This window comes from Canis lupus, chromosome 20 (assembly GCF_003254725.2).
Source record: "Canis lupus dingo isolate Sandy chromosome 20, ASM325472v2, whole genome shotgun sequence".
Lineage (NCBI taxonomy): Eukaryota > Metazoa > Chordata > Mammalia > Carnivora > Canidae > Canis > Canis lupus.
Window position 1 is genome coordinate 58,163,814 of NC_064262.1, and position 24,996 is coordinate 58,188,809.

Sequence of the window (24,996 nt, forward strand, 5' to 3'; positions counted from 1 at the left end):
GTGGGCTCTGTCCCCACCAAGCCCGCCGCGTGCCAGGCCGTGTCCCGGCATCTGCACAGGGCTGTGTAAACAGTCGGCGCTCCAGAGATGTTTGGTGCAGGGTGGGTGACGGCCGCCGCCCGCCTGCGGACGAGCGTGTCCCTGAGCCTCGCCTCCGCCTCCCGGTCGCGCGTGGAAGCCACCGCCAAGCAGGTGAGCGACGCTGACACGGAGCCCATCGCCGGCCCCCCGCGCTGTCCCCCTGCCCCCGGGCGGGCCTTGCGCCTGCGGTGCCAACACGAAGGGGAGGGCCCGGGCTCAGGATGCTTGGCTTGAGGTCAGCGCTCCTGGGGCCTCGTCCTGACACCAGGGCCCAGGTCACGCTGAAGGGCACAGGGGGCTGATGCCTGGTGGAGGGAAGGAGGTGTGACCCCAGGGCAGGGCTGTCTCCCCCCACCCCGACCCCAGGGCAGGGTGGCCTCCGCGCCCTCACGGGACCCCAGGCAGCGGGCAGTGGGCAGCACACAGCTTGAGTGGATGCCGGCCACGTAGGGCGGTGAGCAGGGCCCAGCCTCCTGCCCACCCACGGTCTCCGTCACGCGGGGCCTGGGAGCCCCCAGACCAGGGGGGCAGAGCCACGGTGTGACCTCACCCCAGCCCCCCTCCCCATCTGTAAAGTGGGTGACCTGGGGCTCGCCCGCAGGAGGCTGGGGTCTGCTGGGGGCCGACCCTCGTTTCCGCAGGGTCCTGGGGGCCAGGCAGGGTGTGGGGAAGCCGGGCCGGGCCTAGAGCATCGTCCTCAGGATGAAGGCCTCCAACCTGCCCTGTGCCCCCCCCGCCCCCCCCCCCCCGGGGCATCCATGGAAGCAGCAGCAGGAGTCCTGCCCCGCCCCTGCCTCAGTGTCCCCGTTCCTGCCGGGAGGCCATGGGGCTGACCAGCTTGAGTGGACGTCGCCCCAGCACGAGCAAGGCCAGATAGACATTTGCACGTGTGGCCTCACGCACAGGGACCCCAGGGGCACCCCCTGCCTGTCCCCCCGGAAGCCCCACCGTGGGGCTTGCACCCGCAGGACCAGAGGGGGCCTGGGGGTCCGTGGGGCCTGAAGGCTGGCCTGTGCCCCCCTCCCTGCTCCCCTGGGGTCCGCGCGGCCCCAGCAAAGCAGCACGTGGCCTGGGGTCCAGGGCTGGGTGAGCCCCCGTGGGGGGAGGGGCACGCCAAGGGACACACCTGCGCTCACCTATACGGGCTCATCATTATGACAAGTTTAAACCCAGAGAAACGTAGAGACAAGCGCTCGCCAAAGTCACGGAAAAAAGAAATGTTTTTTGATGTTTCCTTTTTTTTTAAGATTTTTTATGTATTTATTCCTGAGAGACCCAGAGGGAGGCAGAGACCCAGGCCGAGGGAGACGTCGGGGTCCGGGGTCACCCCTGGGCCCAAGGCTCACCCACGGAGCCCCCCAGGTGCCCCTTAACTTTTCATTTCGAAATGATTTCACGTTTGCGGAAGTCGGAAGGATCCCCAGGTTTGCGCCGCGCGGCTTCCCGGGGTCACCGTGGGCAGAGGCTGGTCGCAGGGTCTCTCCGGGGCCTCGGCATGTCCCCCCGGTGGCCCAGGCCCCGCCGGTGTCCCCTGCGCTCAGGGACCCCCCACCCGTCCTGTGCCTGTGCCGAGGCTCCTCAGGACGCTGGCGTCGTGTGTCTGACCGGGGACCGAGCCTGCGCCCTGGTGGGCGCCCTGCGAGGCCAGTGTCCCCGTGGGGCGCGCGCAGCCTGTTTCCGGACCCCCGCCCGCAGCACAGGGGGCTGTGTCCCCCATCCTCTGTCCCCCGTCCCTGTCCCCCCGTCCCCACCCTTCCTGGCTTGGCCGCGCCTCATCCCAGGTCCTCTCCTGCCTGCACCTGCTGCCCGGCCTCTGAGATCCTGGGCTGGACACACGGCCTCGGGCCTCGGTTTCCCCAGCTGTAAAGGGACCCCAATTGGGGTCAGCCGTGCTTCACGGGGCTTCGGTTATGTAATAGACGCGGGAGTGTGAGGAGCAGATACACACCCGGTCCCCCACGGGATGTCCCCAGCCCCGAGCAGGAGCGAGGCCCCCCCCAGGGACGGTCCCTGGTCCCCGATGCTCAGGGAGGGGACCAGACACAGGAGGCCCCGCGGGGTGCGAGTCCACGCGTGTGACACATGCAGGACGGGCTCGCCCACGGACGGGGAGGGGCTGGGGGCGCTGGGGGTGACAGCTGATGGGGTTGGCGTTGCCGTTGGGCTGATGGAATGTTCTGGAATCAGAGGTGGTGGTTGCACAACTTTGTGAATGTGCCAAAGCCCCCGAATTGTTGGATGATTCACACGGAATGTGAAGTACATTTAAATAAAACTGGAAGGAGGAGGGCAGGAAGGACAGAAGGACAGACTCGGACCTGCTGCCGGCACGCGGCCCCCCGCCCCCCTAGGCTTGCTCCGGCGCCCGGTGGAGGCGGGGATGGGCCGCGGGGGTGGGGGCTCCCTGCGGGTCCTCTGGGAGCTTGGGTGGCGGCAGAGGGGAGGGTGCTGGGGGGAGGGTGATGCAACAGGCAACGCCCGGGCGGGCAGGTGGGGCCCACGCAGCAGACCCGCCAGCACCCAGGATGCTCAGCCTGCAGGGCGTGCCTCAGTTTCTCCCCCTGCCCGTGTCAGCGTGGCGCTGCAGGCGGGGACCGGGTGCGAACCATGGCGGCAGGTGAGCTCGTTAGGCCCCGGCCCCGGACAAGCGGGTTCCAATCACGGACATTCCTCCCCTCGGTGTCTCCATCCGTAACCCGGGGCAACGGGCGCTCCACTGAACCTGGTGGCCACTCTGGGTGAGCCCCAGGGGTGCCGGGGTACGGGGGTACGGGGTGCCGGGGTGCGGGGGTACTGGGGTGCTGGGGCACTCAGCTGAGGGGCAGGGGGCTGTGGGGTGGCTCTGGGCAGAGTGGGGCCCCCGGGAGCCCCTTCCCTCGCCTTCATGGGAACAAGCACGTCCTCGCGGCCCCGGCCCCCCGAGTGTCCCCGGAACCTGCAGACGCTGAGGCCAGCTGGTCAGTGCACACCCAGTGGTCTGGGCTGCAAACCCCACGGACAGCGGGTCGGTCCCCCACGCACCAAGGCCTGGCCCCGCGAGCAGGGGCGGGCCCCTCTTTGGGCCGCGTGGACGGCGGCTACTGACCGCGGGCGGCCGTGAGGACGAGGTGAGCCCCGCAGGTTAGGGCTTGCCCGCGGGTGTAGACGGGACAGGACGGGGCCGCCCCCCACAGCACGTGCCAGCATGTCGACACGGAGTCCGTCAGGACGTGGGGATGCGGGCAGGCCTGGGTGCCGCGGGGAGGGCGCTGGGCCCCCGAGTGACCGCCCGGAGACGCTGCACCAGGACACGCGTTCGGGGGAGGCCAGCGGGGTCCCCAGGCTGGTGACCGGACTGTGCACGGAGGCCCCACTCAACCCCCACCCGGCACGGCGTTCCCAACTGCAGCAGCAGGACACTCCGACTGCTCCCAGCCCCGGCCCCACAGCAGCCATGCTGGCCCCTAAGGTCTTTGGGGCAAAGCCTACCAGCCCTCCTCACCCACCCCAGGGCCGGGCGGGGAACCCCAAGCTGTGTCCAGAAGAGGAGACAGAGAGCCTTCCGCTCCCCGGAGCCCCCATCTACCTCCGCCCCGTCACCTACTGGTCACCGGTCACCAGCAGCCCAAGAAGCAGGACAGGAGCAAGGACCGAGCCTGGCCCAGACCCCTCCCCAGACGTGAGTCCCCCGAGCCTGTCGCCCACTGGGGGGCACCCTTGGTCTCAGCCCATCCCTGGGAACCCCCGGGGCCTCCCTCCCCTGCAGCCTGAGAGGACAGGTGGCCCGGCCAGCGCCACTGGGGCAGGTCTGCTTCTGGGTCTGGGGAGGGACAGCGGGGAGGGGCTGAGGCCTCCTGGTGCCTCCACCTGGGCCTGGAGCCCCAGCGCTGACCGGGGTGCCCGGCCCGGGGCACACTCGCTGGCCCTGGAGGGTGCCCGCAGCCCAAGGTCTGAGCGCTCGCAGGACAGGTGGGCGGGGCGGTGAGCAGGGCAGGGGAGCCTGCACCAGGGCAGTGGGCACCCCCTCCCCGGAACCCCACCCCCAGGAGCACCCCGCATGGCGCCCCTCCCCCAGCACCCCTCCCCCAGGAGCACCCCCATGGCGCCCCTCCCAGCACCCTGTCCCCAGCACGCACACCCCCACCCCCCCACCCTCCGCATGGCACCAGCCTCTCCCAGCAGGAAGACAGGAAGTTGCCCAAGGCCTCCACCACCAACTGCTCCCAGGGCTTGCCTGGACTCCTCCAACGGTCCTGCCCCGTGCCTCAGTTTCCCCCTCTGTAAACCGAACCAGCGCTCTGGGGGTGGGTGAGGGTGCGTGAGGTTAACCGTTGCCGAACACAGCCCCTGGCCGGCGGGGGGCCGACAGCCAACACGGCAGGAAAGCGTGGACGCCGCTCATAATGGGGGCTCAGGCCTCAGTCTCCCCGGCGGAGCGCCGCGGAGCCGCCCTGCTCCCCGGCCCGGGATCGAGGCCTGCTGGCCCCGTGCGTGGGCTTCGCCACGTTCTACCTTCCCGGCAGTTTCATGGGGGCACGTCCACACACGTGCAAGCCGCCCGTTTAGGGTGTGCAGTGCGGTGGTTTTAGGGCTGTCAGAGGCCTGCAGGCACCACAGTGAGTTTTCACCGCGGGGGCACCTCAGGGACACACACAGTCTGGGGGTTCCTCGGGGAGCTCTGCAGTCGCGCCGCTGAGCAGCCCACGTCTCGGGGACCAGGTGTGCCCAGGGGCCCCGCACCAGGGCCGCGGATAAACACGCACATGCGCTGTCCACGCAGCGGGTGACGGATGCCCCGACGTCCATGCGCTCGTGAACAGGTGCACGCGGCGTGTCCGTCCACCCACCCATCAGACACCCGGCCACCCAAGGGAGCGAGGCGCCCCCACGCCGCCCCGGGGACGACCCCAAGCCCACGACGCTGAGGCCCCAGGGGTGGGACACGTGTGTGACTCGTCCAGGACGAGCTTGTCCCCGCAGGGGGAGGGGGCTGGGGGGGCCGGGGCTGGGGGGCGACAGCTGAAGGGCTCAGTTCCCTGAGAGCGTGATGGAACGTTCTGTGGTGATGGTTGCACAACTCCATGAAAATATTAAAAAACCATTGCCTTGCATAGTTTAAAACAGCTAATGTTTTAAATTTTTTATTTTATTATTTGTTTGGGAGATGGAGACAGAGAGAGAGCTCGAGCGGGGGGAGGAGCAGAGCCCCCGAGGGGCGGGGGCCCGACGCGGGCCTGATCCCAGGACCCCAGGGGCAGGACCCGACCTGGCCGACCGAGCCCCCCAGACACCCCAGTAGGGTCCGGGTTTGAGCAGCTGCACTCAGGCCGCCTTTCCCGCTCGAAGCTGTCCCTGGCTCCCTCGTGTCGCGGACTCGCGTCCGGGCTCCCCAGCTGCGGCGGGCCACCCTTTCCGCCAGGCCCCCGCGGGATCAGGACGGTCCCGGACCAGTTCCCACCCCCAGGAAGCAGCCAAGAGCGATTGCCCCACTTTCTCCCCTCCTCCTGCCTGGAGGGCCGTTTGTGGCCGCCTTGCGACACCAGGATTCCCAACTGCTGCCCCGGCTCCGGGGGACACCGAGGCCCGGCGAGAGGTGCGGCAGCCAGGTCGCGGCACCTGTTACGCCCACTTGTGGGTGAGGAAACTGAGGCGAGCCCCCTGGAACTCGCTCGCCACCATACACACGATCATTGTGGAAAACCCACGGAGCTGTGTCTTTTGAAGCAAAAAGGGTCCAAGCCAGGACTCGGACGGGGCCTAAATGGCTGAGCAGAAATAAAGACCTGGCGACGACAGTAGGCGCTCAATTAATGCAGCCCTCACCCCGCCCCCTCTAATGAGAGGTGCAACCTCGGGACTGATAGTTGGGGTCCGTCCCGGTCCCAGGGGCTCCCCAGCCAGTCTTCAGGGTCCAGTATACAGTAGTGCTTAAGAGATGGTGAATTTAAAAAAAAAAAAAAAAGATGATGAATAAATGAACCAAATAAAATCCTGTCCTTTAGGGTCCCTATAACGTGGAACGGGGCTTTCAGCTCCCTGGGCCTTGGGGTCCCCACTAGGAATGTTGGGGCAGCCAGTCGGTGCCGTGGGGTGGGCGTGTGGGCAGGTCACGTGGCAGCAGCAAGGCCCCAGGTGCCCCCTGCTCCCCAGGGAAGCCGCCCCCGCGTCCTGGGCCATCGGGCTGCGTCCTGGGCCAAGGCGGGACCCGGGGTTGGCGGGCAGAGCTGGGGTGCCGGGAGCCAGGGCGAGCCCCCAGCCTCGTCTCCACACCGCGCCATGGAACCGTGCCTGTGAGCTGCGGCCAGGGAGGGAGCAGAGGTGGGGAGACCTGGGGGCACACGGGCCTGGGCCCCCATCCTGCGTGGATGGGGCCCCCCAGGCTGACCTGAGGGCCCAGGAGGGGAGGGAGCGCCCCCTGCAGCCCTAACCTGCTCCTACCAGGCCTAAGGGCCCTAGGCTCTTGAGATCCCCCAGACCCCTCTGGGGATCCCCAGGCCCCCTGAGACCCCCTGAGACCCCTGGAGACCCCTAGGCCCCCCAAGACCCTGAGGAACCCCCAGGACCCCCGAGATACCCCTGAGACCCCCAGGCCCCCAAGACCCCCAAGACCCCCCAGGCACCTGAGACCCTGAGGACCCCCAGGCTCCTTGAGACCCCCAGGCCCCTCAGGCCCCCCAAGACCCTGAGGAACCCCCAGGACCCCTGAGGTACCCCTGAGACTGCCAGTCCCCCTGAGACCCCCAGGCCCCCGGAGGACCCCCCAGGCACCCGAGACCCCCAGGCCTCTGGGACCCTGAGGACCCCCAGACTCCCTGAGACCCCCAGGCCCCCTAGACCCCAGGGCCCCCTGAGCTCCCTCAGACCCCCAGGCCCCTCAGGCCCCCCAGACCCCCTAGACCCCAGGGCCCCCCAGGCCCCCGAGACCCCAAGGCCCGGAGACCCCAGGCCTCCCAGTCCCCCCGAGGACCCCCCAGGCCCCGAGACCCCCCGGCCCCCAGAGACCCCCAGGTCCCCCGAGACCCTCAGGCCCCTAAGGCCCCCCTAGACCTAGACCCCAGGGCCCCCCAGTCCCCCTGAGGCCCCCAGGCCCCTGGAGACCCCCAGGCCCCCCGAGACCCCAGGCCCCCGGCCGCCGAGGCAGGAGCCCTGCGCGCACCCCGGGCCGCCCGAGGACCCCGCCGCGGACGCACACGCGCGGCCCCCGACGCGCCGAGACAAAGAGCCCCGCCCCTGGCGCCGCGCATCGGCCTCGGCGGGCGCGGGGTCTCGGCCGGGCCCCTCCCTCCCCGCCCCTCCCCTCCCCGCCCTCCCCGCCGCCCCCGCCCCCGCCCGCGGGAGGGGCCGCGCTTTGTGCTCTCCGCGCCGCAGCCCCCGCCCCGCGCCGACGCCGGCTCCGCCCTCCGAGCGCCAGGTGAGGGCCTCGGGTGCAGCGCCGGGCCGCCCCTCCCCCTCCCCCGTCCCCGCCCCTCCCCCGCCCCGCCCCGGGCGCCCCCGCGGGCCCCCTGCACCCGTCCGGCCCGCCCTCCCCGGGCCCCGCCCGACCCCGTCTGGGATGCGGGGCGCGCCCGGCCGGATCGCAGCGCGGGGCCGCAGTGCGCGGGGGGAGCCCGCGGGGACCGCCCCGGCCTCAGTTTCCCCGGGCGGCTCGGGCGCGCGTCCGCCCGCCCCTCCCCGCAGGCGGCGCGCAGCGGGTCCCCCCCGGCCCGGGCTCGGACCGCGCCTCCCCTCCTCCAGCGCCTTTGTCCCTGCAGCCCCGGCCCGCCGAGCCCGAGCCCGCCGCACCATGATCGCCACCAAGGAGAAGAATAAGACCCCGAAGGACAGCATGACGCTGCTGCCCTGCTTCTACTTCGTGGAGGTGAGGGGGCGGCGCCGGGCGGGCACAGGCCTCTGGCCCCCGCCTGGGGACCCGGGGACCGGGGACGTGCGCCCGAAGCCGGCGGGCAGGGTGTCACCGGGGTGCCCGGGCTGGGGCTGCGCAGGGCGAGCAGGACCGGAGCCGCCCAGGGCTGTGCTGGCCGAGGGAGGAGCAGGGGGCCTGGGGGGCTCGGGTCACCTGCAGGGGCTGCAGCGGGTGCTGGGGGCGCCGCCAGCCCGGGTCCAGGCTCAGGACCCTCCTCTGCCGTGGGGAAGGCAGGTGGCCGGTGGGCACCGTCTCGTGGGTCAGGCCTGGCCCTCGGGAGGGCTTCCTGAACGTGGCAACAGGGAGACGTGGGTGCAGCCCCTGGCCCACTGAGCGCTGCTCACGGCAGCCATGGCGCTTACCCACCTGGGACTCGGCGTCCACACCTTTTGTGGCCACGCCCCCGTCCACAGGGCACCCAGGCGGGCAGTGGGCTGTGGGTGCATGAGCGGGGCCCAAGCCGAGCAACCGCCCCCCACCCCACGCACAGCCACAGCACGTCTCCCCACTAGGGGTGGGAGGTCTGACCGTTTCTCGGGTTTGCATTCAGGTCCCCATATGGGGGGTCGTGAGGTCGCTGCAGAGCCGCTCCCTCCACAGCCTCCCTCACCCCCCTGCTCTCACCTGGGTCCTCCCTGAGAGCGTTGCACACCCACTCACATCTGTCACACATGTAACCCTCCACCTGCCACCTCTCCAGGCAAGTGTGTGCTCCTGGCTTCTTTCCCGGGGGGCGCTCAGCCTCCCGCTGACCCAGCGGCCCCGAGCCAGCACCCCAGGGAGCTGGACATCCAGGGGCTGCTGGCCTGTGTCCCTGGGGAGCAGGCCAGTCTCTCGGGAAGGACCCCAAGGCTCCCCCCACAGAGGCCGCGGTGTCTCATGTGCCCATGTCTGCTCTGGCACCGGTTTGACGGGTCCTTGATGCAAGGCCGTGGGCCTGGTCCGGTTTGCTTTCCCCCGGGAGCCTCACACGCGTGACGTTCGTGGATCCTCTTCCTTTGGGCCCGACGGGCTCTCTGGTGTTCCTGGGTGAGGGTCTCGGGATGCGGGGAGAAGTGGGGGCCACGGAGGGACCCTCCGGGGGTGGCGGCCTCCAGTGGAGTCCCGGGGGGCAGAGTTGGGGCCAGAGGACAGAGGCAGGCACGACAGCTGGAACCACACCGCCTGGAAGCCGGGGCACGGGCTCAGAGCTACACCCCCAAGGACCCTCCTGCGGAGGGTTTCAGCCCGTGCACCCGCCCAGGCCCCGCCTCAAACTCCGGGCCCAGCCTGACGAGGTCTGGCCACCCCCCCACAGCCACCTGTGCCCCTGGTCACGGAGGAGGGAGTCATGGCGCTGGGCACGGCGTAGGCACCTCCAATGTACCTGTTCTTATACCTTGAAGCCCTGGGAGCTGGTGACTCGATCATCCCCGCTTTCCGCTGAGGAAACTGAGGCACGGGGAAGCAGTGGGGCCAGGATTCAAGTCCAGCAGATGGCTGTGAACGTGAACCCCTTCACTCCACTGCCGCGGGCCTCATCCTGCATGCAGCAGGCGCTCCATACGTGCTCCTTGGACTCTAGCCCAGTTCCTACACACCCAACTTTGGCGTCTCCCCCCCCCCCGGGGCCCCCCAGGTCAGGGCTGGACGAGGGGGCCGAGGGCCCTGTTACGGCGCCGCCCGGGCAGCAGCGAACAGGCCTCTTGGCTTCCTCGGCTTCCTCCCCTCCGAGGCGGCCGGGGCCCCTGGGTGCTGGGCTGTGAGGGCCTTGGCCCCCAGGGCAGGTGCAGGGCGCGGGGAGGGCCGGGGTCCTGCTCGGATCTGAGCTCCGCAGTGCCCCACGCTCCCGCGGCGATGGGCCCTGGTCGTCGTGGGGGGCAGGGGGCCGGCCGCGCCCGGGGCGTGGAGGGTGACCCCGGCCGCCGCCGCCCGCAGCTCCCCATAGTGGCGTCTTCCGTCGTGTCCCTGTACTTCCTGGAGCTGACCGACCTCTTCAAGCCGGCCAAGGTGGGCTTCCAGTGCTACGACCGCACGCTCTCCATGCCCTACGTGGAGACCAACGAGGAGCTCATCCCACTGCTCATGCTGCTCAGCCTGGCCTTTGCTGCCCCGGCGGCGTCGGTGGGTCGGGGCGCGGCGGGGGGGCGTGAGGGCGCGGGGGCGGGGGCGGGGGCCGGCCGCGGCTGAAGGCCTCCCTGTCGGCAGATCATGGTCGGCGAGGGCCTGCTGTACTGCGTGCAGTCCCGGCTGTGGGGCCGCGGCGGGGGCCCCGGCGGGGCGGAGGGCAGCATCCACGCGGGGGGCTGCAGCTTCAACTCCTTCCTGCGGCGCACCGTGCGCTTTGTGGGTGAGTCCCCGCCGGCAGCCCGCCCGCCCGCCCTCCGCGTGCCCGCGCCCCGCCCTGACCCCGCTGCCCCGCAGGCGTGCACGTGTTCGGCCTGTGCGCCACCGCCCTGGTGACCGACGTCATCCAGCTGGCCACGGGCTACCACGCGCCCTTCTTCCTGACCGTGTGCAAGCCCAACTACACGCTGCTGGGCACGTCGTGTGAGGCCAACCCCTACATCACGCAGGACATCTGCTCCGGCCACGACACCCACGCCATCCTGTCCGCCCGGTGAGCTCCCCGCACCCCCGCCCCCGCCGGGAGGGCACGGGGCACCCGGAGCCGCCGCTCACCCGCCGCCTCTTGCAGGAAGACCTTCCCGTCGCAGCACGCCACGCTGTCCGCCTTCGCCGCCGTCTACGTGTCGGTGAGTCCCTGCCGCCCCCGCCGGAGCCGGGCCCCAGCGCGGCCTCCGCTGACCCGCCCCTGCCCCCGCCCCCACCCCCAGATGTACTTCAACTCCGTCATCTCGGACACCACCAAGCTGCTGAAACCCATCCTGGTGTTCGCCTTCGCCATCGCGGCGGGCGTGTGCGGCCTCACCCAGATCACGCAGTACCGCAGCCACCCGGTGGATGTCTACGCGGGCTTCCTCATCGGGGCTGGCATCGCTGCCTACCTGGTAGGGCACGGGGGAAGGCCCGAGGGGTCTGGGGGGAGGCCCTGGCAGCGAGTGTCCCCCTCGGAATGCCAGAGTCAGAATCTGGGGGCTCCGACTTGCCCAATGTCGAGAGGCCGGGCGGCCTGGACCGCGCGCCCCGCGGGGAGCCTGGGACCGCGCCCGGTTCCGCACCGAGGGCCGGGCCTGCCCCCCGCGGGCGGGCCTGGCGAGCGGGGGCCCGGGGAGAAGCCCGGCCTCAGCCCTCCCCCCCCCCCCCCCCCGCAGGCCTGCCACGCGGTGGGCAACTTCCAGGCCCCGAGCGCGGAGAAGCCGGTGGCGCCGGCGCCCGCCAAGGACGCGCTGCGGGCGCTCACGCAGCGGGGCCACGACTCGGTGTACCAGCAGAACAAGTCCGTGAGCACCGACGAGCTGGGCCCGCCCGGGCGGCTGGAAGGCGTGCCCCGGCCCGTGGCCAGGGAGAAGAGCTCCCTGGGCAGCCTGAAGCGGGCCAGCGTGGACGCGGACCTGCTGGCACCGCGCAGCCCCATGGGCAAGGAGAACATGGTCACCTTCAGCCACACGCTGCCCCGCGTCAGCACGCCCTCGCTCGACGACCCCGCGCGCCGCCACATGACCATCCACGTGCCGCTCGACGCCTCCCGCTCCAAGCAGCTCATCAGCGAGTGGAAGCAGAAGTCGCTGGAGGGCCGCGGCCTGGGCCTGCCCGACGAGGCCAGCCCCGGGCACCTGCGGGCCCCCGCGGAGCCCATGGCGGAGGAGGAGGAGGAGGAGGAGGAAGAGGAGGAGGAGGAAGAGGAGGAGGAGGAAGAGGAGGAGGAGGAGGGCGAGGAAGGGGGGCCGGCCCCGCCCTCCCTCTACCCCACCGTCCAGGCTCGGCCGGGGCTCGGGCCCCGGGTCATCCTCCCGCCGCGTGCGGGGCCCCAGCCGCTGGTGCACATCCCGGAGGAGGGGGTGCAGGCGGCCGCCGGCCTGTCCCCCAAGAGCAGCGCGGCCGTGCGGGCCAAGTGGCTCATGATGGCCGAGAAGAGCGGGGCCGCCGTGGCCGCCGCGTCCGCGCAGCCCCGCGTGGCCAACCCGCCGCGGCTGCTGCAGGTGATCGCCATGTCCAAGGCGCCGGGCGGGCCCGGGCCCAAGGTGGCCGAGACGGCCTCGTCCTCCAGCGCCAGCTCCGACTCCTCGCAGTACCGGTCGCCGTCTGACCGCGACTCCGCCAGCATCATCACCATCGACGCACACGCGCCCCACCACCCGGTGGTCCACCTGTCTGCGGGCAACGGGCCCTGGGAGTGGAAGACGGCGGGCGGCGCGGCCAAGGCGGAGGGCGAGGGGGGCTACGAGCTGGGGGACCTGGCTCGCGGCTTCCGCGGCGGGCCCAAGCCGCCGGGGGTGTCCCCCGGCTCGTCCATCAGCGACGTGGACCAGGAGGAGCCGCGCTTCGCGGCCATGGCCACTGTCAACCTGGCCACGGGCGAGGGGCTGCCCCCACTGGGTCTGGCCGACGGGGCGCTGGGGGCGGCCAGCCGCGAGTCCACGCTGAGGCGCAAGGCGGGCGGCCTGGCGCTGGGCGAGCGGGAGGCCGAGGCGGAGGCGGAGAGCTACTACCGCAAGATGCAGGCGGCCCGGCGGTTCAAGGACTGAGTGGGGGCCGGGGGGCCGCATGGGGTGCAGCGGAGGCCATGGTGGGGGGGCACTTCATCAGATCAGACAATAAACGGTCCATTCCGGCTGAGTCCTGGCTGAGTCACTGGCCCTACTGGCCTGGGGCCCCCACGTGGACTCCCCCGGGGTGGGGGTGGGGGGCAGCTGCAGGGCAGCCAGAGCCTAGGCCCCCCCGACCCCTGACCCACTCTGCCCAGAGGGAAGGGGAGGGGACGGAGAGCTAGACTCAGAGAAGGAAACAGCAGTGAAGACAAGCAGGCGGAATAAAAAGGGAAATCGAGTGCAGGGTGCAGAGACATTTATTCAAAGTCCAGCAGACTGGCCAGCTGCCCTCTACAATGGGAACGGGAAGAATGAGCCTACAGAAAAGGTAGGAGTTGTAAAATCGCTTTAATTCGGTTCTCTCTGCATTACAAGCCGCCGGGGCGGGCCGTGGAATGCGCCGCGGTCCCCGTCACAATACTGAGCCTGTAAGTGCGGGTTACCAAAATATACATCTGTGTCACCTTTATAAAAAACCATGTTTGCTGCCCCTCGTTTTACAACAGGTATAAAAAAATTATAAATATTTACACCCTTGTTCCACCCCAACACGGACTCTCTGAGGGTCCAGGCCCGAGGGAGGGGCTGGCCAGCACGGGAGCCCCTTGGACCCGTGAGTGCAGGACGATGTGCGGGAGACAGTTAAGACTTGGGGGCTGCTGTCCCACCTTCTGGGGCCCCAGCGTTAGAGGCAGACAAAAAAAAAAAAAAAAAAAAAAAAAAGGAAAAAAGAAAACCCAAAAAACAAACTTTGGTCCAAAATCTGCAGGAAAGAGGAAACCCTGAACGTTTAAGAGCGCTTGTCCCCCCGCAGGAGGACAGGTTAGGTGTGAGTAAGGCATCTGGAGGTGTCATGGGAAGGACCGGGGCCCCTGCACCGGCCCCCAGCCGGCCCGCCCTGGAAACTAGATCCTGCCCTGCGACTTCATTACAAGGAATAAAATAGAAAAGTACAGTATGCCAAGGTCATACCACAAGTAGGAAATGGAGATTACACTCATACCATTTTTATCTTGCTATATAAAAAGTTACTTAAAACTATTTCTTTTGCATATAAATGAAAAAAGATTAGAATATTTGGTCAACTGGAAATATTGCTAGGCACAGATGTCTGCAACTGCATCAAAGCATAATACAGAGGTTACAGTGGACACAGAGCTCCGAGCTGAAGGACAGGGACGGCACCCTCGGGGTCTCGCCCCACGCCAGGGTCCCTGGGGCCGGGGATGGGGAGAATCACACACTTGATTAAACGGATTGGGGGTGCCGGCTGGACCCTGCAGCTCACGGCCTCCCGCTGCCCCAGGCGCGTGATCCACGCGGGAGGCCCACCCCCCCCGGCCCCCGCGTCTGCTGCCGCGAGAGGGCCCTGCCACAGCAGCGGGTTTTAAGGCACAAGAAAGCCGAGTCGAGGTTTGGGAGCGCCCACCCCACAGAGGCTGCAGAAGGCACAGGCTGGGGGGGCTGGGGAGGGAGCGGGGTGCACTGTCCACTCGTCACCTGGAGCCTGAGGCCGGCACCCCATCTCCCCAGGGTGAGCAAGGTGAATCGGATTTAATTTTTTTAAAAACAGGTAAACTGATTTCTCTTTTAAAAAAATAAAATCTCTGGTCTTTTTAAGGTCACTTCAGCTGCTTTTTAAAGTGGCTTTTCTCTGGAATGATGGAAGTTGTGGCCGGGCGCCGGCAGGCTGGTCCGCGGCGGCCCTAGATGGTGGACTTGGAGAAGGAGACCCGCAGGTGGTGGTTCTCGCCCAGGTCGTGGTTGTGCAGGTCGATGAGCGCCTGGATGGCCTCCTCCACCGAACCCATCTGGATCAGGGCCATCTTGCGGTCCTTCCTGGGGGGGAGGGGTGTGGGGGGACCCAGTCAGGGCACGTGGGGGCCGTGAGGAGGGGGCGGGGCCGTGAGGAGGGGGCGGGGCCCACACTCACTGGAAGAACTTGAAGCCCTTGACGATCCCGCCATTGCTGGAGAAGAGGATCTTGAGGTCATCCTCGGACACAGAAGGCCTGGGGGCGGACAAGGGGCTCAATCGCTGCTCCTCGGGGAGCGGCCCCCCCCCCCACCTCCCCCCCCACCCCCCCCACCTCCCCCCCCAGCACATACGGGATGTTGGACAGGTGCAGGGTGGCCGAGGGTGGAAAGATGTTCTGGAAGTTCTTGGAGCCCGGCTTCTTGAAGCGGTGCAGGGGTGAATTGCCGTAGTCCTTGGTGAGGCCCTGGTCCTCCTGGCCCTCGCGGGGCAGCTGCACGTTCTGGTGCTTGGACAGCGTAATGCGCACCGGCTTCCCGTGCAGCTTGTGCCCGTTCAGGTGGCTCATGGCTGGGGAGGCAGGATGCGGGTGACCCACGGTGCCCCGGGCAGGGGCTGCCCCCCCCGCTGCTCCTCGTGCCCCCGTGCCCTTACCCAGCTGAGCCTGGCTCCCGTCGGCCATCTGCACCAGGGCGTTCTCCTTCTTATTGAACAAGATCTTCACCCGCTGCACGTCGCCGTACACGCCTTCAAGAGCGCAGGGACAGGGGCACTGAGCCGCCCGGGGCCCCGCCGCCGCCTCCCCCGCCAGCCCCCACGCCCCGCACACCCCGCACAGGGCTGGCTCTTCCTGAAGGTTTGCTTATTCTGCCTCTGGGCACCTGCGTCTAGTCACAGGGGATGTTACCAGAAGACTACGTTCAGCAGAGAAGTCATAAAATCCAGGAAAGGTCAATTGCCAAGAACCATCACTTTAGCATGCTACCAACACGTTTAACTCTTCGAAAAGCATGCAGGGCAATAAACCATGCGTCTACGGAATCAGGATAAATACGCAAACCGAAGGCAAGCCACGTAACGAGGCAGATGCCCAACTGCAAACTCATAGTACATCTTAGGGCGTCAAAAATAACCTCAATTAAATGAAAACAAGGTAATAAAAGTGTGAATGATAACATACCGAAAAGAATAAAGAGGCTTTGGGGTGTGACTCTCTTTAGAGGACAGCAGAGCAAGGCAGCGAGGGACAGGGAAAGGGAGAGGTCAAGGGGCGAGTTGCCAATCGTCCACCACGAGGAGGCAGCCCCGCAGGCGTGCAGGTTGATGGATGATGAAGTTGTCAGGATGTTAATATTCAAGGGCAGGTTGGTTTCCGGAGAGCAGGGTTTGAGGGGGAATTTTGTTTTTTTATTTATTTATGGTTTTGTTTTGTTTCAAGCAACAACAGGAAGCAGAAGTACCGTGCAGTCAGTTGGCAAAGAAATTCCGGATCAGGGCAAGAAAAAAAATTGGGAAAGGGGAAGGGGAGAAAAGAAAAAAAGTAGCAAAAAAACACAGGTCAGTAAATACATAAGAAATACGAGCGCTCCATCAGTCAAGATCTACACACATTACACAGTCACGGGTTCACCTCGCGGAACAGGCAGGAGAGCGCCCTTCCCCGCGGCGGGCAGGAGACCCCGCGGCCGCCTCCCGCTCCTGCTCGAGGCTCCTGCGAGGCTCCTGCTCGCCGCGGACGGGCCTCTGAACCAGGCTCACACAAGCACAAGGCGGAGTCTGTTAGTGGAGGGCTTCTAGTGCCGGCCCGGAGAGCCGCGGCCGCCTCGGCCAGGAAGTCACAGGAGGGGCAGACAGAGGACAGAACAGTCTGAGACGCTCATTAAAGCCGGTCCCATGTTTCAGCAGTTAGAGACCGCGAGCCCTCGTCAGCTCACCCAAGCTCCCTCTGAGCCAAAGGCAGCCACGGGCTTGGGCGCAGGATCGCCACCCCCGGGACCGCGGCTGCGGGCGCCGCCCCTCGGCCACAGGCAGGCCTCTTCAGACCGCGCCTCGCTGGGCCACAGACTAGGAGGGCCGCTTTCACTTATCGAAAAACATTTCAACTCTGCGTATTACGAACTGGAAACGTAAACCAAGGCGTAAAGGAGAACAAGAGAACTCTGAGCGCCAAGGAAGGAGGCAGGGAGCAGGCCAGCGCAGAGGGGCTGCACCGTGCCCCGGGCCGGGGGTGGGGGGAGGCCCCAGAGGGACCCCGGCGCCTGGGGCGGACAGGAGCTCGGCCTGCTGCCGTGTGCACTAAGATCCCAGAGTGTGACTCCCCCGCTCGTGCTTCCGGGACGCACAGCCTGGAAAGAAGAGGCACGTACCTCGGGGTTGAGGTTGCTGACCAGGAGGACAGAATTTCCTGCCCCTGCCAGGCCCGGGATGGCGATCCGGCCCGCCGCTGCTGCCGCCGCTGCCGCCGACGGGATGGCTAGAGGAGCCAGGGCCCCGTGCACGTTAGGAACGGAGAGGCCTGGAGGGGGGAGGGGGGAGGCAGTCGAGAGGTGAGCGGCGGCGCCCAGGGTCTCTGCCAAGAGGCGAGCACTGGTCCTGCCCGTCCTCATGCAAAGGAAACACGCAGGAGGTGCCGTGGCCACTCTGGGCCCGGTGCCCACCGCGCAGCCTTGCTGGCGCCTCCTCGCTCTCCTCACAGCACAGGGTGCGCCGGGTTTGGACCCGTCTACATGCGCCAAACAGTACAAAAGCTCCGCTCAGTGGATGCAGAATCGAGCCCCAGGCGGGCCTCCACCGTGCGTGCATGCAGGTGCCCGTCACCATGCAGACGACAACCGGGCGGGACACAGCAGGCCCGTGCCTGTCACGAGGGCAGGCCGGCCCCCGGGAGGGACGTTCAGGTGCGCCCACCCGGCTCATGCCGCTCTGCTTACCAGGCCACTTAAATTCATCTACTAAGGACACATCCCTCCAACCACCGTGCGCGCTCGTCCTCGCCCGGGAGGTGCTTTAAGGGAACCAGACCAGAGACTGTGGGGTTAGCGGATTCTGTGCACGGCCCTGTCCTACGACTGCCCTGTCCAGGCTCCTCGGGGAACCCAGAGACCCGCACCCAGGAAGGCGGGCTCCCCCCGAGCCTGCGCCCACGTCAGGTGCCCGTGGAAGCAGAGCTACTGGAAAGGTGTGTGGGCATGCACAATCGACGGGACCAAGGTCAAGCGTTTGAGTACCTGCAGCTTGAGGAATTGCAAAGGTGGGAGGGAAACCAGCTCCTGCATACGGAGAGGCTGACATTATACCAGGTGCACCTAGAAACAAATGAGACACTAATCATCGCACCCACCACCTCCGCCGCGAGCGAGGGCTGTGTGTGTCCGCGACCCCACACCCAGTGGGCAGTCCTGGCCACGTAAGGAGCAACACGCTCCAACCTCCCTGGGCACAGAGTCAGCGTCACGGGGCGCCTGGGGCACTGAGACTGAGCTACACATCCTCGCCTCCCGCGGCACGCAGTGGTCCTGGGCACCGCGCCAGGAGTCTTACCGAAGGCAGCAGCCATGGTCTGGTCCAGCGAGGGCTGGCTGTCGCCAGAGGGCAGGTCTGGGCGCGTGTAGTCACGACTCTTGTCGTTGTTGTACTTGACGTTGAGGCTGGTGAGCTTGGAGAAGTCGATGCGGAGCGTGCAGCAGGCGTTGTAGATGTTCTGGCCGTCCAGCGACTGCGGGGAGAGCGCAGTGAGCGGCTGCGGGCCCCACGCTGGCCGGGCGGGCATCCCAGGGCCCCACTCACCAGCTTGGCATGCTGGGCGCTCACAGGGTCGGCATACTGCAGCAGCGCCTGAAACTGGTTATTCTTGGTGAAAGTGATGATTTTCAAAACGGTGCCAAACTTGGAGAAGATCTGTAAGAGAAGGAGCCGTCAACCTCTGCCTGGGGACAGCCGGAGCCGGGGTCTGGGGCAGCATGCCACACGCTTGCGGTGGCCTCACCTGGTGGAGCACGTCCAAAGTCACTGGGTAGAAGAGGTTCTCCACGATGATCCGGAGCACCGGGCTCTGGCCAGCCATGGCCATCCCAGCATCCACCGCGGCAGCCGAGGCAGCCAGGGCCAGGTTTCCTGACTGCACGGAGTTCACGGCCTGTAGCGCTGCCTGGGCTCGCTGTGGGGGCAGGGGGAGTTAGCGCCACGAGTTCCACGCCGTGACCTGCTTCTCACCCGAGGGCACCGCACCCCAGACCCCGAGACCTACTGCCTGGTTGGGCGAGCTGTCCGTCTTGAGCTCCTTGTGGTTAGAGAACTGGATGTAGATGGGCTGGCCTCGCAGCACAGGCGTCACGGAGGTGTAATAGTTCACCATGGTGTTGGCGGCCTCCTCTGTGTTCATCTCGATGAAGGCCTGGCAGGGCAGGGGTGTGAGCCGGGACCAGACCCCCGGGGCCTTCCTGGGACAGGGGGCGCACGTGGCTGAGGCAGGTACCTGATTTTTTCCTTTCAGCATCAGGAGGTTGGTGACCTTCCCGAAGGGCAGTCCCAGGGAAATGACCTCGCCCTCCGTGACGTCCCCAGGGAGCTTCCGGATGTGGATCACTCTGGAGGGCACACCTGCACTTCTGTTGTCACCCTTGAATTTCTTGCTGTCGTTCCCATTTGCTGAAAAGAGTAGTAGTTTCTATGGTGTCAAGCACCGTCCAGGCCCCCATGAAGCAATCTGCCCCTCTCCCCAGAACCGGCTTCTTCCCGGACTCTGGAAAGTCACTACAAGGACAAGTGCCCCATGCCTGGTGCCCGCCAACCCGCCCACAGGGAAGCCAGGTGACAATCAACCAGGCCCCAGGTCACAATGGCCGGGCCGATTCACCCCGAGCATCCTCCAGAGCAGCCGAGCGCACGTGCGGGGACAGGAGGGGCGCCCACAGCCAGGGACCCAACAGCCAGGGGTACCCAACCGTGCTCAGGGCATTACCTGCAGAGGCCGAGTTGCTGCTCATGATAAAGGGTCCGTTAGTGACACAGGCAGAGAAAAGCTCGTCGGATCCCCGCTGGAAGAGAGATGGGGTGTGTGGAGCAGAGCGGGACACCAGCCCACCCCCCAGACCCGCTGTGCCTCCCCTCTCTGCAACTTGGCCTGGAGAAAAGACCGCACCTCCCTCCCCAATGCCTCATGGTCCTAATCTCAAGACGCTGCTCCTTTTCCAAAGCAGGGGTCGGGGACCTGCCACCTGTAGGAGCTCCGCAGGTCTGTCACTTCCAATCCACGTTCTGCAGGCCCCTTCCTGTGCGGACGGGGCCTCACACCAACAGCCACTTGGGGCTGAGCCCTGCCCACTCTGTCCTACAGAGCTCAGCTGCAGCCCTGCCCACGTCACGACCGTAAGACCATCTTCGACGACCACAGGGCTGCTGGCAGGCCCAGGGAACAAAGCCCCCTTGTCGCGCTGCAGCCACTTGCTGAGCCACAGGAGCCTGCCCTATTTTCCAGGCGTCTGAGGGAACCTGAGCCTCGCCCCCGTGGCTCCGGGACAGACAGAAATACTACCTCTCCGCACAGCAGGCAGTGCGATCCAGTGAGGAGCGGGGGCACCCAGCTGAGCCCGCCAAGGCCCCGAGGAAGCAGCGTGGGTGCCCGCCCTCGCCTGGCTCCGTGACTTGCACCCTGCTGCTGTCCTTCCACAAACCTCCTGCCCACTGGCTGCTTTCAGACCACCGCCCAGAGCATCTGACGGACCCGGGGCTAGAAGGCAGGCAGCCCTCCCTCCCCTGGGTGAGGCCAGAGGACAGAACCACTCCACGCAAGGCGAGCAGCTGCACGGGACCCAAGCACCATGAGACCCACAAGCCTCACAGACTGGGCTCCCACTGCCCGCCTCTCCCCCTGGCAGCCCAGAGCCCAGGTCTGGGGCCTGAACCCTGTCACCTGGAACCAGGAGGGACTTCTCAAACGGAATCTGTGGGTGCAAAGCTGGGAGCCAGGAGGTTGGCTGGGTTGAGGCCTGCGCCGCCCTGCGGCAGGAACAGGAAAGACCAGCCCACCTGGGCCTCCACCACTCAGCCCTTCGCCCTCAAGCTGCCTTTCCCACCTGTTCTCGCGTCAAGGTCGCCGCCTCCCCTCGGCCCCTCCTCCAAGCGGCCTGCCTGGCAGCCACTCACCCCTTCATCTCCCGCCAGGAGCCTCCCCCACCAGTGCTGGGCTGCCCGAGGACCCCTCAGAGCCTCCAAGCCCAGCAGCCCAGCTGAACAAGGCCCAAGAGGTGTACGGACTGCCCTCTGGGTAAGGACCAGGAATGGCTGCCCCAGGCAGCGGAGGCAGCTTCGGTGGGCTTGTTCCCAAACCACCACCTCAGGACGGGTGAGCATCTGCGGAGATCCCCCCAGCACATGAATCTGGAGGCCACGGATGCAGAGGAAGTGCCCACACCCGACACCAGGGTTCAGAAAGGAATGAACAGACTCTCAGGCCATCGTCTGACACGAAGAAGCAAAATGTCAAAAACCACCAACCAGCTGCAGGCTGTCCTGATGCCAAGGAGGGGGCTTCAGGGCTCCCCAGTGAGCGCGGCCCAGACAAAGGCCCACGTGGGACCCCAGATACTCAGGACACACGCCGAGTAGAGACGCGTCAAGATCCCACCTGCCCGAGCCTCAGGAAAGCCTTTTCTGTCTCTGGACTCGGGGGCTTCTGCGCCCCAGGCTTTGACTAGTGACGGGTGGGCTGCGACTTCCACCAGTGGCAGCATTCCTGGCCCCCCACCCTGCGTCTGAGGGCAAAGTGCCCACTTGTCAACTCCCACTCCCATTCCCTCAACAGCACCCCACAGCCACGGTGACATCAAGGCCACCCACAGGCCTTGGGATGTGGGCACAGCTGGGCCCCACTAGCGTTAGCATCTACCGGGGAAAAACGCCTCAAGCAGTGTACTGGCTGCTGAGCTCAGGGCAGCTCTGCCGTGAATGGCGATGCGAGGACCTTCTCTTCCTCGATGGATAGCCGAGAACCTCCACACTGCTCACGTCCCACAGCTTGTGCAACCCCTCCGGGTAGGCCGGGGGGCAGATTCAGGGGGGCCCTGTTGGCGGAGCGCCTCAGCCTCGGGTGGGAGATAGTGCCCCCCCCCCCCCAGAGAGCACCCCCAGGGTTTCTGTCTGAGCAGCTCTTACTCTGGAAGCAAAGGTCCCTTGGGAACAGGATGGCCCAGAGGGGACCCTTCCAAGGACAGCCGCCGAAGAGCTGTTCCAGCTGGAAAGCAGCTCCCACAGAAAGGGGGAGGATTACTTGCAATCCAGACATTTTCTGTGATTGTTACAAATGCTCCAGATGAAAGTCCCTCTCCCCTCCTGCCACTGAACAAACAGGTTTTATCTGCAGGAAGATCAGGACAGGCAGCGTGTGAAGACAAGAACCCACTTGGGAAAAGTGAAACCCAGCCCAGGCACCATGGCCGACTGACCAGAAACCAGCTGGCTGGCTGGCTGCTCAGGTCACTTGAGCCACCTGCAGGGAGCTCAGGGAGCTCAGGAACCACGGCCAGGGAGGGGGGACTCCCCTGGCTCCCAGCCAGGGCAGGGTCACAGCCTGGAACTGGTAAGCGACTAACCAGCAGAGCGTAGTCAGCCCCAGGATTCCCCGGGAGGTCACATTCCCGGGCGCAGTGGGGGCAGAGCCACCTCGGCCCCCCTCACTGTGGGGAGATAACCTCTGCCAGCTTTGTGCTCCGACACTTGCCTTCCCTACTACTCAGACACACAAGTAATAGAAGTCCTGCACGGAAAGAATGCGGTACTCCGCTCTTCCCTGACCTCACAGAGTCTATGGGACCCTTTAGAGCAAAAACTATCCAAACCACAACATCAAAAGGAGGCCCAAACTGCCGCAGAAACGCCGCGCGTCCGCTGGTCCCACCACCCTCCTCACAGCCTGCTTGGAGATGTAAGCATGGGCTGACCATCAATCCAGGGGTGTGCAGATGCCCCCTTCAGCCCCGCACAGCCTGCCTCAACTGGCAACAGGCACAAGCAGGCCTCTCGCCAATTCTAGATTTCAGCTGGGGAGAAAAGGGCCACGTGAAGGCCGAAGGTGCATTTGCTGTTGAGGGACCACGAGCCCATGAGGCCTGAGACCAAAGCCTGGGACAGAACTGGGAAAGAGAAGGGGGTCTGCACACCGGACAAGGACAACACGGAGCGCTCTGCGGCAGGAGCAGACAGGCCCACACGGTCGCCGTGAACTCAGGCCGAGCAAGCACAGTGAGGAAGCCGAGCCAGAGGTGCCTACCTTTGTACCAACTGCTATATCTGGGACAATGCTGTAGAGAGAGAAAAAGGACAACAGTTAGCCAGGTGTGCTCCCCATCTCAGCAGGTGGGAAAGGCCGGGCAGGAGCCGTCCCTGTCCCGTCCCTGTCCCATCCCTGCCCCGGGGCTCCAGAGGGCCCCCCAGAGAGTCCCCCAAGGCCACAGCTTGGCCTCTGGCAGCATGACGCCCCCCTGCCCCCAGGAGGCCCTCTGCCAACTAGACCACTGAAGGCAGGGAAGTGAACGTCGTCCTGTAACCTCAACTTGAAAAGGAGCCACCATTGTGTTTCGGCTTCCCTCCCTCCCAGCAAGACCCCGGCCCCGCCCCTGACCTGCCCCTAGACAAAGACGCCCCCTCTTCAAAGCCCCAGGAGAGACCCTTGAGGCTCCAGCTGAGGTCCAAGTACTGTGGTCTGCTTTCCTAAACAATGGAAGTGCTCAGAGAATGTTTCCAAGCAGGGACGAGCACCAGTGAAAACGGGGGCTTCTAGGCCCTGGGGCACGAATGGGGACTCAAAGTCGGAAGATGGAACGTTCCTGAGGAAGGGAGACAGCTCAGCTAAAGCCATCAGATAAAATTAACACAGGTTACTCATCAACCCGGCTCCGCGTGACTGGACTTTCTCCCTGCCCCAGGCGGGCCGTGAAGGCGGGAAGGAAACATGGCTCCCTGGCGGCTGAGCCCCGCGGCCTCGCCCGGCGCCGGCCCAGGGCTCCCGGAGCTCAGCCCGCGACGAGGCTCTGCCCCGAGCGCTCGAGGCCCGGCGGGGACAAGGCCCCGGAGCCCCCCGTGCGCCCGCCCCGCCGGCACCATCTCCCGCTGCTTCGGGGAGGGCTCGGCTCCCCCGTCCGGCCCGGGCCGCCGAGCTGCGGGCCCTCCCCCCGGGCGCCCCTCCCCGCCCCGGGCGCCCCTCCCCGCCCCTCCCCTCCCCACTGCTCCGGGCAAAACTCACGAACTCCCATCCACGGACGTTCAAAACCTCGCTGAGCCAAGAGAGCGTCCCAGAAAACCCCAAGGAATGAAAGGCACGCGGCTCCCGGGCTTCCTACCCCGGCGGCCCGGCCGCGGCTCGCGACCCCTCCGCCCCCACCGCCTTCCCCGACGCCTGGGCCCGAGTCAGCCCCGAAACCTATCATTTCCAGCCCCGGCGCCGGGGCACGTGACCCCCCGGCATCCGGGCCGCCGCACCCGCCCGGGGGCAGGAGATAAGCGGGCGGCCGGCCGGGGCCGAGCCCGGGCACGCGGGAAGGAGACAGCCCCGCGGAAAGCCGCTTCCGGCCGCCTCGCCCCTTCCCACCCGGACCCCGCAGCCCGAAGACAAAGGTCTCGGCCGGCCCGGCTCGGGCAGCTCGACGGCGCCGCGGCCCCGGGGGCTCCGCTCGGCGGCCGGGAGCGCCCCCCGCGGGCGGGAACAAAGGGGGGGCGGGGGGCCGGGCGCGCGGCCATCCTTTGTGGGCAGCCGGGGAGGGGCCGGCGGCCGGCGGGGGCGGAGGAGGGCCCGCGCCCTTCCGGGCAGGAGGAGGGCGGCGTCTCGGGGCCGCGCCCGGGCCCGCGGCGGGCGGGGGAGGCCGCGGGCAGAGTCCGCGCGGCGGGAAAGGCCGCGCACGCGCACTGCTCGGCGGGGCCGCGGGGCGCTGCGCACGCAGGCGCGGGGGCCCGGCGGCGCGCGGGAAGGGGGTACGGGGCGCCGCAAGGCTCACGCTGCGCGCGCGAAGCCTGACGCGTGCGCGCGCGCGCGCGCACGCGCGGCGCGGACGGGAAGCGGGAAGGGCCGCGCGGCCGCCGCGTGCGTTCGCGACGAGGCGCGCGGAGGCCGGAAGCGAGCGGGGCTTGGGCCCGGCCCGCCCCCTCCCCCACGGCCCGGAGGCGCCGCCCGCCCCGCAGCCCCCGGCAGCCTCCCGCACGCCCGCGCCCCAGGCCCGCGGAGGGGAGGGACCCCGGAGGCGCCCGCGAACCCGGGCGGAGGCGCAGCGACGCGCGGGCCGCGGCCCCGAACAGCCCGGGGCGGCGGCGAGGGGGAAGCTGGAGCGCGAGGAGGCCGTCGCGGGGCGCGGCGAGGCAGTGCTTACCCGTCCATTGCACACAGAGGAGACCCGCAGGGGACGGAGTGGAGGCGCCGGAATAGCAGGAACCGACCCAACGGCTCCGAGTTATAGACTCACAAAATGGCGGAGACGCCCGAACACGTCCCCCGCGCGCTCTGCCCATTGGCTCCCGCCACGGGGAGGGGGCGGGGCGGGCGCCGCGGGCCCCAGCCGGCACCTCTCAATGGCCAGGACGTCGCGAGGGGGGCGGGGCCAA

At 67.3% G+C, this 24,996-nt stretch overlaps 3 protein-coding genes across 6 annotated transcripts; 2 read left to right on the plus strand and 1 right to left on the minus strand.

Annotated features, from left to right (window-relative positions):
- The first annotated feature begins 3,265 nt into the window (after positions 1–3,265).
- LOC112666961 (proline-rich protein HaeIII subfamily 1-like) lies at positions 3,266–7,105 on the plus strand. The gene is made up of 3 exons (XM_025458427.3): positions 3,266–4,029; positions 4,176–4,310; positions 6,805–7,105. The coding sequence occupies exons 1-3, from the start codon at positions 3,266–3,268 to the stop codon at positions 7,103–7,105; spliced, it is 1,200 nt and encodes a 399-aa protein (XP_025314212.3).
- A 282-nt stretch (positions 7,106–7,387) lies between these two features.
- On the plus strand, positions 7,388–13,390 carry PLPPR3 (phospholipid phosphatase related 3). 2 transcript variants are annotated; one of them, XM_025456644.3, is made up of 7 exons: positions 7,388–7,471; positions 7,812–7,918; positions 9,881–10,066; positions 10,151–10,292; positions 10,367–10,562; positions 10,641–10,953; positions 11,218–13,390. In XM_025456644.3, the coding sequence occupies exons 2-7, from the start codon at positions 7,844–7,846 to the stop codon at positions 12,589–12,591; spliced, it is 2,286 nt and encodes a 761-aa protein (XP_025312429.1). In that variant the 5' UTR covers positions 7,388–7,471; positions 7,812–7,843; the 3' UTR covers positions 12,592–13,390. The 2 variants fall into 2 exon arrangements, with proteins under 2 accessions (XP_025312429.1, XP_048953534.1); XM_049097577.1 differs by lacking the exon at positions 7,388–7,471 and having other exon boundaries at positions 7,674–7,918; positions 10,641–10,698; positions 10,780–10,953.
- On the minus strand, positions 12,894–24,906 carry PTBP1 (polypyrimidine tract binding protein 1). 3 transcript variants are annotated; one of them, XM_025456645.3, is made up of 15 exons: positions 24,765–24,905; positions 22,676–22,706; positions 19,370–19,445; positions 18,884–19,056; positions 18,656–18,802; positions 18,395–18,565; positions 18,196–18,306; positions 17,950–18,124; positions 17,637–17,714; positions 16,776–16,924; positions 15,590–15,623; positions 15,064–15,156; positions 14,763–14,979; positions 14,588–14,665; positions 12,894–14,493 (listed from the first exon to the last, which is right to left on the minus strand). In XM_025456645.3, exons 1-15 carry the CDS (start codon positions 24,770–24,772, stop codon positions 14,361–14,363), a joined length of 1,674 nt encoding a protein of 557 aa, XP_025312430.1. In that variant the 5' UTR covers positions 24,773–24,905; the 3' UTR covers positions 12,894–14,360. The 3 variants fall into 3 exon arrangements, with proteins under 3 accessions (XP_025312430.1, XP_025312432.1, XP_025312431.1); XM_025456647.3 differs by lacking the exon at positions 24,765–24,905 and adding an exon at positions 23,648–23,757; XM_025456646.3 differs by lacking the exon at positions 17,637–17,714 and having other exon boundaries at positions 24,765–24,906.
- Between the last annotated feature and the right edge of the window lie 90 nt (positions 24,907–24,996).